Source organism: Pogona vitticeps, chromosome 4 (genome assembly GCF_051106095.1).
Source record: "Pogona vitticeps strain Pit_001003342236 chromosome 4, PviZW2.1, whole genome shotgun sequence".
Lineage (NCBI taxonomy): Eukaryota > Metazoa > Chordata > Lepidosauria > Squamata > Agamidae > Pogona > Pogona vitticeps.
In genome coordinates this window covers 95,897,768-95,911,080 of record NC_135786.1, presented here as the reverse complement: position 1 = coordinate 95,911,080, position 13,313 = coordinate 95,897,768, and the positions used below count along the sequence as shown (strand labels likewise).

At 43.8% G+C, this 13,313-nt stretch overlaps 1 protein-coding gene across 1 annotated transcript in view; it reads right to left on the bottom strand.

Annotated features, from left to right (window-relative positions):
• The window catches only part of ABCA4 (ATP binding cassette subfamily A member 4), a 140,153-nt gene that overhangs the window by 18,400 nt on the left and 108,440 nt on the right, over positions 1–13,313 (bottom strand). Inside the window, exons 31-35 of the mRNA XM_072997977.2 lie at positions 12,545–12,734; positions 3,172–3,266; positions 2,417–2,449; positions 777–882; positions 87–161 (exon numbers count right to left, since the gene is read on the bottom strand). Coding sequence (XP_072854078.2) covers positions 87–161; positions 777–882; positions 2,417–2,449; positions 3,172–3,266; positions 12,545–12,734 — 499 coding nt within the window. The remainder of the gene's footprint in view (positions 1–86; positions 162–776; positions 883–2,416; positions 2,450–3,171; positions 3,267–12,544; positions 12,735–13,313) is intronic.

Here is a 13,313-nt window from a genome sequence, read left to right as displayed (position 1 = left end):
TAATGCCATCTGTCCCTTTGTCAGCCACATTTATAACCATCTACAGTACTTCAAAATATAATAATTGTTTGAAATATTTGAAATACCTTGATGTTATCTTCTGTTTCCATGTGTTTAAGAAAATTTGACATTTCTTTAGATGCAGCCATGGTTGCTTCTCCCTGGAGAGTAGGAAGTACGACAAAAAGGAATATGTACATATATTTTTGTCCTATTGGCACTGTGGCATTTACTCTGTGGCCCCTGTTTGTTTCACCAAACACAGAGCTCACCCGAGTACCCCAACATGCCCTTTAACACGCTGCCACCAGTTCATCTCTTTATCAACCTATATTTCCTATGAAAAACTGAGGTCCATTCAGTACTGAACTTTTAAACAGAAACAGGTTTATTCATTATAAGTTGTTTTAGGAATAGTTCTTAAGCACATTCATAAAGTTACACCAAGCTTCAGTATTTTATTTTAACCTCTCCTATCTTTATTAATACAGGTCACACTCTGACTAATCACCGCTTAAACACTCTCTCTGCCTCCAAATTCTGTCTCTGACTGAAGGAACTAAACTGACTCGCCCCCTCCCTTCCAGTTTCTCTGGCTCTGCCTCCCAACAGCTCTCATTAGTACATGCCAATAATCTTCTACCTGAGACAAAGCAATGTGGTCGCTACAGGCACTGAAAAATATATACATATGCACACCTGCACACAAAAGATTGTTTAGACCTGCTCAAAATCAGTGGAGATGAGGAAACAGGCATAGAATAATCCTTGCTTACCCCTGTTATATTCATAATTTGACCAAGATCTTTCAGGAAATCAACAATTTGCTCTCCTGTGACATGTAGGACTGGAAGTTTTCCTCCCACAGAAATTCCTCCATATCTAAGCACACAAACATATGATCATGAATTTATTATAAGCACTCCATTCCTGTTTTTAATAGATATTCAACAAAATCTCCCGTAAGAATAAAAGTCTCTCTTTCATAAAATAAGTTAGATATATTCATTTCCTCCATACTCATGATGGAGCATTTAAACTAAGTTAAGTGTTGTTTCCAGACCAGAAATAGACAATCCACCATGTATCTCTAAGGCTGTGACTACATGGTCAAATACTGTGAGATTTGTTGTGGGTGTGAAACAGATGAATTCGCCTTTTTTTTAAAAAAAAACTGATCACATGGTTCAAAGGCAAGCTCACATCAGTCTGGTCCTTTTTGCTCATAACAAGGAGTTTTATTTTGTGCCACTAGAGGTTTCTGTTTCTTTCAAGCTGGAACAATCTGAGCAGACTTTTCCTTGTATTTGTTCTCCAAAGGAATGGGAAGTGTGACTGTGGTGGTATTTAGGTGACATACTACACTGGGCCATGGTGTTTTGGACAGTGGAAATATCCAAGCTCGCAAACTTTCTTCCTAATCACCCTAAACTATTTTTTTTATTTTAAAAAAACAAACCTAGTTTATATTTATTTATTTATATTTATTTATTTATTGGACTTATATACCGCCCCATAGCGCTACAAGCACTCTCCGGGCGGTTTACAATTTTTTAATTATACAGGCTACACATTGCCCCCCCAGCAAGCTGGGTACTCATTTTACCGACCTCGGAAGGATGGAAGGCTGAGTCAACCTTGAGCCGGCTACCTCGGATTTGAACCCCAGGTCGTGAGCACAGTTTTAGCTGCAGTACAGCGTTTTAACCACTGCGCCACAATACAAACTACATTGCTGGCTTGCTAATGGATAAAGAGCAAAGGAATAAAGTGTTAAATATACAGTTTAAAAGCAAGATAACAACTAGCATACTCTATATATATACTAGCACTAGATCATCTCTGCACAGACAACAAGATAGAAATTCATATGAAATAGAAACAACTCCAACAAACTACAGCAGACTGCTATGTTTCTGCAGCAAGGGTATATGTGTTGGTATGGTATGGAGATCTTTAGAAAACTGCCCTTTGAGTGGGATTAAAGGAGTGTGTGTGTGTGTGTGTGTGTGTGTGTGTGTGTGTGTGTGTGTGTGTGTGTGTGTGTGTGTGTGAGAGAGAGAGAGAGAGAGAGAGAGAGAGAGAGAGAGAGAGAGAGAGAGAGAGAGAGAGAGAGAGAGAGAGAGAGAGAGAGAGAGAGAGAGAGAGAACCTGCATCAGACTGAGGGGTCGGGGCAGACACTGGCACTGAAGCTATTCACAGTCTCCATGTGATCATCTAATCTGAACACAAGCATAACATAGGCTGCAAGTCAAGCTGCAGCAAAGCTGAATTGCTCTGCTTTGGCTTGCCAGTTAAGTTGCAGCCGCAGGCAGAAAAAATAGTCAACTGGACCATGCTTTCTGCCACTTATTTCAAAGCAATCCTTTAGTCTCCAAATTTCAACAGAAAATGTTCTGTGCATCACTCTCCTACCTTTGCTCATTGACCCAGTATTTGCTCTTTAAGCTGCAAAAGAAAATGAAAATATTAGCAATACAATATTATTTAATGCCACCATTCACTCGTGTTCTTTCAAGCACAAAGTTTTATATGTGCCACAAGAAACTGCTGTATCAATGACCGGGGTGTGTGTGGGATTTTGTGGCTGATGTTGGAGAACCACTGCTCTCACCAATCCTCACCATCAGCTATACTTTACAGGGCTGCAGGGCACTGCAGTCCAACAATATCTGAAGGGCTACCTATTCCCTGCCTTTATGGTACATAATGTAGATCATGCAGAGATGTGCATATATCTGTCTGATGGCCCTTCTGTGCGCATAGCAAAGGCCTACTGGACTTCCTTTAAAAATTAGAAAAATCCATGGTGCAGATTAGTAGACTGGTGGGGTGTTGGGACAGGGGTATTGTTCAGTATCACGAAAATGCTTTTTGCTCCCTCACAACCCACTATCAAGCGTCTGAGGCTTTATTATACCTATTTATTCACAACATCCAGTTAATCCTTACAACCTCCATCCCATACATCACTTCATAGCACAGAAGATCCTTTTATTCATCATACCGTTCTTTTACCCATTCTGCTAACTAATAGAGAACAAACATGCAGATGGATGTACCATTCAGAACTCTTAGGACCATTTCAAAGCAGTCAGTGCAAAAGGCTGATCTGGCCATAACGTACAACTGTAGCTTTCACAGTCTGCAATACAGAGATTTCCACCAACCTGCTTTTGATGAGGGTGGGATATGTTTTCACCAGGAAATCAGAAATATTTCTCTGAGTGAGATCCTGAAGAATTTCTGTGCTACGCTCAACTCTCTGAAAGGAAAAGTCAACAGTCATTACATTCTTCATTGTGAGAATCTGGGCAGTTCAGAGCAGCAGGAGAAGGAAGGGGCTGTGCAGGGAAGTCTGTTCACGTTAATCAAAGGGAGAAATTGCTGCTCTATTGAAACCCAAGAACCACCCTGCCTTCACTAAGGAGTTTCAAAGGAAACCACTGGCCTTTTAAAAATGTCTTGGTCTCAAATCACATAAAATAACAGAGATTTGCAACCGCATAAGCCAGGCCAGTTTCATCTGAAGGCTGCCAAAAGAGTTTTTCAGCCTCATGTTAAAAATGAATGGGTGTGACTCTCAAAACCCAAGCAATGGATCTCTTCTGGATGGGAGCTATGGTTACAGGAAACAGTTGCATTTTTCAAGGGAAAATCAGGCAGAAAAATAATTCAGTAGCCAGCAAAAAGAAGGCGAAAGAAGAAAAGGGCTGTCAAGTGTTCATGTAGTTTATTAAACTAGCCACAGAGTGGCAATGTTACCCTCTGTTGGGAGACATACCTGTTACATACAGCACTGATGTTACCTGTCTGTCATGGGTTTGGAGGGAAAGTTCCATCCTATGGGGAGTGGAAGGCGGGACATCAGGAGGAGGGGCTGTACTGTATAAATATGTGGAGTGTGTGTGAAGAGTTTAGAGGAGATGCTGAGAGACACTGGGTTGTGACGAAGCAGCAGCTGGGAAGAAGAAGCTGTTGTGGGAGTCTGTGTGTCAGACAGGGTACTTCTGTGTGTCAGAGTACCAACCTGATAGGTTCAGGTGTCTGTTGGTTAGCCAGAACTGATAGGTTCAGGGTCTGTGCTTCAAGTTAAGGGTTCTGGGTGAACCAAACTGTATGCTTGTATGAGTGAGAATAAGCCACGTTACTTTATCCTATTCACCTGATTGTTTATTTTTCCCTGTGTGTATTTAAAATAAACTTTATTCTTTTTATTGTTTAAAAATCCATCCCTGGTCTGTGTGACTTCTTAAAGGGAATGGTTGGTGGCAGCTTAGTGTAACCGTGTGACATATCCCAGTAGGTCTGGGTTTGTCACATTGATTGGTGTCCAGCGTGTGGGATACGACTGGTCCAGTTGTCCAGTGGTCCAGCAAAGCCTTGGCAAGTGTGCCCAGAGCAAGGGGGGTCTAGTCAGGGACAGTCTGAGGCGCGTAGGTAATCTTCTAGGTGTACCTCACGGGGAGGTGCGCTAGTAGAAGAACGTGCCAACTGGGGAGACTAGATTAGAGTGCTCTGAGGCAGCCTAGTTTTGGCGGGAAAAAGCTGAGGCAATACTGCGTAGTAACAGTGATCTAGCTTGCCAGCTGAGAGGCCCAGCAGAGGGGGGTAGGCTCTGACTAGATACTGTTGCAAATTAGTGCTGAAGAACAGCAGCAATCTCTAGGGAGAGCTGGTTCTGAGGCAAGAAGGAAAAAAGTGGTCGTTTTATTTTGAGGCTTGACTTTTTTAAAGCAGCCTGGTCTGAGGGGGGATTATGCCCTTGACTCGAAGCCAGATGGCCGAAATGAGTGAAGTGAAAGACCCCCAGATTGACCAAGGTTCTGAGGATGAGTTTGGCTCAGTGCAGGGTGACAGCACAGGAGAGCAGAACCCAGAACTTAGAAAATTGCTCATAGCCCAACAGCATGAACTGAGGATGAGGCAATTTGAATTAGAGAGAGAGAGAGAGAGAATGGAGAGGGAAGAAAGAATGGAGAGAGAGAAAATTGCTCTGGAAAAAGAACGAATGGCGTTTGAATTAAGAAAATTGGAAATAATGAACCAGAACAATAATAACAATAGGGATTCTGAGGGAGGCCAACTGTCTAAAGCTGACCTGAAGAAATTCCCTGTGTACCACAAGGGAGATTGTCCTGAGGTGTTCTTTTCCTTAGTGGAAAGAGCGTTTGTGGACTTCTCAGTGAGGGAAACTGAGAAGATGACCATCATGCGATCTTTAATCAGTGGTAGCCTGGCTGAGGTTTATGCCGAGATGCCTGAGGAACTGATGAAAGATTTTGCAGAGTTTAAAAAACTGGTGTTTGCCAGACATGGGATAAATGCAGAGCAGCTGAGACAAAGATTCAGGTCCCTCACAAAAAAACCAGAACAGACTTTTACTCAAGTGGGGGCCCAATTGGTGAGGCTGCTTGAGAAATGGCTATCGCAGGAGGGGACGGAGAACTTTCAACAGCTTAAAGATTTGATAGCGCTGGAACAGTTCTATTCAGTCCTGCAGGGGGAATTGAAATTCCAGGTGAGGGAAAGGAAACCGAAATCTGTGGCAGCAGCCGCAGAGATCGCAGATTTTATTTCTCAAATAAGAAAGCCCTTGGGTGAGGGGAAATCTGTAGGTAAACCCAAAGAAACCTACAGCAAGTACTCTCAGGGACCAGGGAAAAACCAGCAAGGGGGAGGGGCCCATGGTGAAGGGAAGCCCTCAGACATGAAACTAAGACCTCAGATTTTGGAGGGAAAACCAAAACAAGATGAGAGAGAATCAAAATACACCAGAAAATGCTACTTCTGTCAGGGAAAGGGTCATCTAATCTCAGAGTGTGAGAAATTAAAGCAGCTAAAAGGAATGGTGCCTAAGGATTCTAGTGGGACCAAGCCAAAAGCTGTGTTCTGTGTCCAGAAAGAGCAAGGCTCAGTGTCACTGAGGGAGCCTGTTGCCATGGCTACTCAGTCTGGAACAGCTACCTCTGCTGATCAGGCTGAGGAAAATGGTCCTCTGGTGGAGGTAAAGCGCTGCTTGCTGGTAAAAACAGATTCTCAGTTGTTTGAGACAGCAGGGGTGGACGTAGGAATACTTGACCGTCAGTATAGGGGGCTGCGGGACACGTGTTCCCAGGTAACCCTGTGCCATCCAGATATTATTCCTAGGGAGTTTATAATCCCAAATGAGAGCATGAAGGTGGCAGGGATTGAGGGGCAGGTAATCTCTCTGCCAGTAGCAGAGGTACCTGTCCACTTTCAAGGCTGGAGGGGAGATTGGCGGCTAGCGATTTTATCGACTCTGCCAGCAGCCGTGCTCGTGGGAAATGACCTGGCTGAACATGTGAAACGGGTGCTAGTGATTACACGCTCACAAGCCACCACAGGGACAGTTCAGGGGGGTAATGATGAGCCAGAGACGGAAGCAGAGGGGAGTTCAGAAGCTGTGGTGGAAACCTTAACCACAGACAGCAGATTTGGACAGGAGCAAAAGGCAGACGCCACTCTCCAAAAGTGTTTTGAACAGGTGACTGACGCTCAGCTAACACCTGAAACCCCAGTGAGATTTCTGGAGAAAAAGGGGATTTTATATAGAGAGACCCTGAGGAATATCCCAAAAGGGGGAGATGGGATCAGAAGTCAGCTGGTGGTACCTGAAAAGTATCGCCCCATGATCTTACAAAGGGGTCACTCTGACATGTTTGCTGCACACTTAGGGGTGAAAGGGCCCCTTGATTTGATCAAACAAATTTGGGAGCAGGTCACCCAGGATAACCCACAAGACGTTGTGACATACATAGACACCCTGATGAATGACCTAAAGAGAAATCTAGAGCTGGCAGCAGAAAACCTGCAAGCTCAGAAGGTCAGACAGAAAACATGGTATGACCACAAAGCTAGAGAGAGGCACTTTGACCCAGGGGAGGAAGTGCTTTGGCTTAGGCCCTGCAGAGAGAACAAACTGCAGCTCAAATGGGCAGGACCATATAGGGTCATTTCCAAGATGTCAGACCTGAACTACCTAATAGAGCAGGAGGAGAACCAGGCAAGGAGGGTGGTTCATGTGAATGCCCTAAAACCCTACTACAGAGGGGAACAGAGGGTTCTATTCGCGATAAAAGCAGCTGAGAGTGAGGAAGCGGAATTGCCCTTCTGGGAGGGTAGAGGGGAAGTAAAATACAACCCAGAGGAGGTAAAGATCAGTCCTGCACTCACCCAAGACCAGCAGCAAGAACTAAAAATGCTGCTTAGTAAATATCAACAGGTGTTTTCCAACAAGCCGGGGATAGTGAAGGGAGTGATGCATCGGATCCACACAGGGGATGCACCCCCGCAGGCAGTATCCCCATACCGAGTAACGGGACCCTATAGGGACAAGGTGCGGAAGGAGCTGGACGAGATGCTTAGGGAGAACATAATCGTCCCCTCTTCTAGTCCTTGGTCCTCTCCGATAGTCCTTGTGGACAAGCCTGATGGGAGCATTAGGTTTTGTGTTGATTACAGGAAATTAAACCGTGTAACCACTCCTGATGCCTACCCAATGCCCAGGCTAGACAACCTGATTGAAACCATAGGGGGTTGTCGGTTCATCTCATCATTGGACCTGGTAAAGGGATATTGGCAATTAAGAATTGATCCCAGGGATCAAGAAAAGACTGCCTTTTGCAGCCCTTTTGGTCTCTATGAGTTTCGAGTCCTGAGCTTTGGTCTCAGAAATGCACCAGCCACATTCCAAAGGCTGATGGACCAGACCTTGGCAGGGCTCAGTGACTTTACAGTGGCCTACATTGACGACATAGGGATCTTCAGTAATACCTGGGAAGATCACCTGATACACCTGGAGTTGGTGCTGCAGAGGTTAAGTGCAGCAGGGCTAACAGTAAAGGCCAGCAAGTGTCAGCTGGGTAGCCCAGAAATAAAATACTTGGGTCACATGGTAGGGGGAGGAATGATAAAACCCCTGGAGGCCAAAATAGAAGCTGTTCGTGACTGGCCTAGACCCCACACCAAGAAAAAAGTCAAATCATTTCTTGGGTTGGTGGGCTACTACAGAAAGTTCATCCCGAGGTTTAGCGAGATTGCGGCTCCGCTGACCGATCTGACGAGGAAGAAGGCTGATGACCGCATCCCGTGGACCAGCGACTGTGAGGCGGCGTTCCAGAGGTTGAAGGAGGCGTTAATCAACTATCCAGTCCTGCGTGCTCCAGACTTCGACCGGGAGTTCATCATCTACACCGATGCGTCTAACAGCGGGGTAGGAGCAGTTCTGTGCCAGGAGGATGAGAATGGTGACCAGCATCCAGTGTCCTACCTGAGTAGGAAACTTCAAAAAGGTGAGAGACATTTGGCAACCGTGGAGAAGGAGTGTTTGGCCATAGTCTACGCGATCCAGAAGGCCAAGCCTTACATCTGGGGAAGACATTTTACTCTGTGTACTGACCATTCACCATTGCAATGGTTAAAGACAATGAAAACTCACAATAGCAAACTTATGAGGTGGGCTTTAAACCTACAGGACTATGACTTTGAAGTGAAGGTGGTCAGAGGGTCAGTGAACTGTGTTGCTGACGCCTTATCAAGAAGACCTGAAGAATGAAGACGGCGAAAGAACATGGACTATGTGTATATAATGATGACAAAAAGTTAAATGTACCTGGTTTTGAATTTGGTTTGTATGAATAAAGGTAAATTGATGTAATGTATATGGTAAATGTTTAAATGCATAATTGCTATGGTTAACTTAGAATGTAAGTATGTGTAAGTATAATATGGTATGTATAAATGTTGTTGTGTATTTTACCCAGGTTGTTTTTTGGTGAAAAGCACGTTAGCTTTCCCCCTACAAAACAACTTATAAAGAGGGGAGGTGTTACATACAGCACTGATGTTACCTGTCTGTCATGGGTTTGGAGGGAAAGTTCCATCCTATGGGGAGTGGAAGGCGGGACATCAGGAGGAGGGGCTGTACTGTATAAATATGTGGAGTGTGTGTGAAGAGTTTAGAGGAGATGCTGAGAGACACTGGGTTGTGACGAAGCAGCAGCTGGGAAGAAGAAGCTGTTGTGGGAGTCTGTGTGTCAGACAGGGTACTTCTGTGTGTCAGAGTACCAACCTGATAGGTTCAGGTGTCTGTTGGTTAGCCAGAACTGATAGGTTCAGGGTCTGTGCTTCAAGTTAAGGGTTCTGGGTGAACCAAACTGTATGCTTGTATGAGTGAGAATAAGCCACGTTACTTTATCCTATTCACCTGATTGTTTATTTTTCCCTGTGTGTATTTAAAATAAACTTTATTCTTTTTATTGTTTAAAAATCCATCCCTGGTCTGTGTGACTTCTTAAAGGGAATGGTTGGTGGCAGCTTAGTGTAACCGTGTGACATATCCCAGTAGGTCTGGGTTACCCTCTGTTGGGAGACATACCAGCCTGTAACATGAGGGTTTATGTGAAGTTATAAAATATTGTAAGACAAGAAAACCAGCTACTCTTAAAAGAGCACAAGGAAATAGTTTCTGTCTCCATTCTGTTTCCCAGAAAAGCAGATACCCAGCACAATCTTGACATATTTATTTTTATTTAACTAAAGTATTTGAATAACATTTGATATCCATCTGTTCTGTGTTTTAATTATACTTATTTTACTTGACCTCATAGTTAAGTCTACCAAATTCTACCAAAGTGAACCCCCCTTTAGCCGAGGGATGCAGTCACAATGCTGGCACAAAATTAGGCCAAGGTGAGGCTAATCCTAAGTAATTTCCAACATCCCTAAACTAAGAAGGGCGTGGATCTGCACAGCAGCCACCTTGCCTGGTTAGGACTGTACTCTAATGAAGCATTGATAGTGACTTTGTCTTATAAAATGTATAGTACGTTTTATAATTCTTAAGTGTTAGAAATAAAACAATGCTTCTTCCTCTTTTTCTGTGATGACATTTTCTTTGAGAGCTTGGAGAGAAACAGGTAAATATTTTGCAAGCACACAATCTACATCTTCTTGTTACATGCCATCAAGTCTGACTAATGGCAACTCTATGAATTAGTAACCTCCGAAAAGTCTTATTGTGAACAGCTCTGCTCAGCTTTCGCAAACGCAATCTACATCTTTAGCATTTCCAAACCCAAACTGTTATGAAAATTTATTTTCAGATTCATTCTGCTTTGCAGGAAACTTGCATTGGCTTTAGCATCTCCTAAATCTCTCCAAAACAGTCCAGTTTGGTTTGTGATTTTGCTGTGATTAAAGAACACCACATTATCTTCCATAGTCTGACTGCTCAGTAGCAAAAGACAACAAAGTTCCTTTCTTTACTAACATATTCTAGAGCTCTGTTATCCTAGTTTCACTAGGACTTCGAGAGATTCAAACCATTTGCTTCACTACTGTATAAGAACCATTAGAGGTAAATCTTATTCTTCAGTCCAGCAGACCTTGGCCTGATTCAGAGACAGAATACTACAGCAGGATTTAGCCCCACAAGAAGAACCTGTGATGAGACTAATTGTTACCCCTTTTCCATGGAGAATGGAAAGTCAGTTCCATTTTCAATTCTGAATAATCCAAAATTTCCTGTTCTGTTTGCACTTGGTTTGTTCCAATCATGCTCATAGTTCAAACTCCAGTTTATTTGAAGTAGCTACAGATAAAACAGTGGCTCATATCCTGTTGAACAGCTCTGCATGTGCAACTGTGATTATGTCACCACCACCAGCAAATCACTGCTAACTAAAAGCTTCCTTTGGGGATTTTAGGGTGTCCACAACTTCATCACTTGTGCATTAGTCACACGCACCACAAAGTCACCAGTCATTAGTGGCAATTTGTCAATGATGATGATGTCATCACTGTTCATAGGCAGAGCTGTGCAACAGGATTTCAGCCTATGTTTCCCAAGTTTAGAACTGACAGGAAACTGAAGATTAGTCAAAACTAAAAGTGGAAGCTCTTGATTTTTCCTCTTTTGCATGTAAAGGAGGAGGAAACCATAGTGTGAAAAGCTGAGGCTCACTCTGACATAGCCTCATAATGAAATATTTTTGCATTATGTGTAAGGATCCTCAACTGCCATGTCCTGCAATAGATGAAATATTCCTCCATAGAGAGGGGTTTCTCTATCCAATACACATATTTATGTATGCTGTGCCATACATTATAGAATCTGGTATAGGGTTGCTGCCCTTCCAGTATGGCTTGTCGTCTCCCTATGTCTGGGCACCTGTTTCCCACCAAAACGAAACAACAACAACAAAAATGCCTCATGGTGCAGTGGTTAAACTGCTGTACTGCAGCCAAAACTGTGCTCACGACCTGAGGTTCAATCCCAGGTAGCCGGCTCAAGGCTAACTTAGCCTTCTATCCTTTTGAGGTCGGTAAAATGAGTACCCAGCTCGCTGGGGAGGGGGCAATGTGTAGCCTGCATAATTAACTTGTAAACCGCCCAGAGAGTGCTTGAAGCACTATGGGGCGGTATATAAGCAGCAGCACGCTTTTTACTTATTTAAATGCTGCCGTTATTCCCAGGGTGGTTCATAACCATCAAAACTAAAATAACTACAGTGGTGCCCCGTATAGCGAGGTTAATCCGTTCCGGATTAACCTTCGCTATACGAAAACATCGCTGTGCGGGTAAGCAAAGCCTATTGGAACGCATTAAACTTAGTTTAATGCGTTCCAATAAGCGTGGAAACTTACCCCTCCAGCGATGTTTTCGCTCCGGCGGCCATTTTGGAGCCGCCGATCAGCTGATCGGCGGCTCCAAAATGGCCACCGGATGACCCGAAATGGCCCCTATCAGTGTTTTCGCCCCCTCCCCTTGCTTACGGAGGTCGCGAAAACGCTGCGGGGGGGCATTTCGGGCCATCCGCGGCCATTTTAATGGGTGCGGATGACCCGAAATGCCCCCCCGCAGCGTTTTCGCGACCTCCGTAAGCAAGGGGAGGGCGCGAAATCACTGATAGGGGCCATTTCGGGTCATGCGGCGGCCATTTTGGAGCCGCCGATCAGCTGATCGGCGGCTCCAAAATGGCCGCCGGACGCCCCAATCGTCGCAAAGCGAGTGTGGCGATTGGGGCTGATCCGTATAGCGATCCCCAAAAAGGGATCGCTATACAGATTCTTCGTTAAACGGTGCGCTCGTTAAGCGAGGCACCACTGTAAATACAAACTTAAAGCTACATAATCAATAAAACAAACAAACACACACACACACACAAATGAATGAATGAATGAATGAATGAACGAACGAACACACAAACGAACGAATGATAATAAATAAATAAATAAATAAATAAATAAATAAATAAATAAATAAATAAATAAATAAATAAATAAATAAATAAATAAATAAATAAATAAATGCTAAGTCAATGGGCAAGCTTCAGTCCGAGTAAACCATAAGCACATTATGGAAACATATATGAACACGCTACTTTTAATTGCAAAATTGGATTTTAAAACTATCCTTGTTTCCCAATACAGCTGTGAGACTAATTTTCTATCCAGTCTTCCTACTCAGATGAAACTAGCCAGAGTGCTTCAAGCCAATGAATAAAAACCACCTGGTACCTGAGGGGGAGGGAGTCCTCCAGCTCCCAGTGGGCACTCTGGCAGCATGGTGAGTCTCCTCCTGGTGCTGCACCTGCAGGAGGGCGAGGGATTTTCAGGACTCCATGTGTTAGTTCGAAACAGGACAGACACATTATAAGGGACAGCTGGTATCCTCCAGGCGGTGAATGTTTTACTGCAAGGATAGTTCCTACACAAGGATACAGAGCACACCGTTACCAGTGTAGGTATGAAACCTGTCCTTCTGGATCCCATTTATATTACTCCATTTATACTCCTGATCTTCACAGCCATCAAAAAAAAATCCCTCTCCCCTAGGGGGACTGAAAGAGTCCTCGGCTCCTGTACCTTTAATATTTGTGTGGAGACGGAAATTTCAGCAGGCAAAGTTTGCATTAAAAGCTTCACCAGCTGAAGTGTTCTCTTCTTAGCCATTATCAAAGGCACAGGAACCTTGACTTCCTTTTCCTTTGGGCTAACAAGTCCAGGCACGAGTATATCCAGTGGGAACTAAACTCAGTCACATCTATCAGACAGACTTCCATGCATATTGGCAAGCAATAACTAAGTTGCCATCCACCTAGACATACTGTATAGTGACTAACTGGCCAATGGTGCAAATAAATGGTTCGGGCTCTTTTATTATTGCTTCATTGTCTGCAATGCATAAAATATCTGAGCAGATTAAAACAAGCTGGTGGTGACCGAAGTCTCAGCTGGCGGTGCAACTGTTGCCTTCTTGTTATATATCTATAATGATCAATTGCTT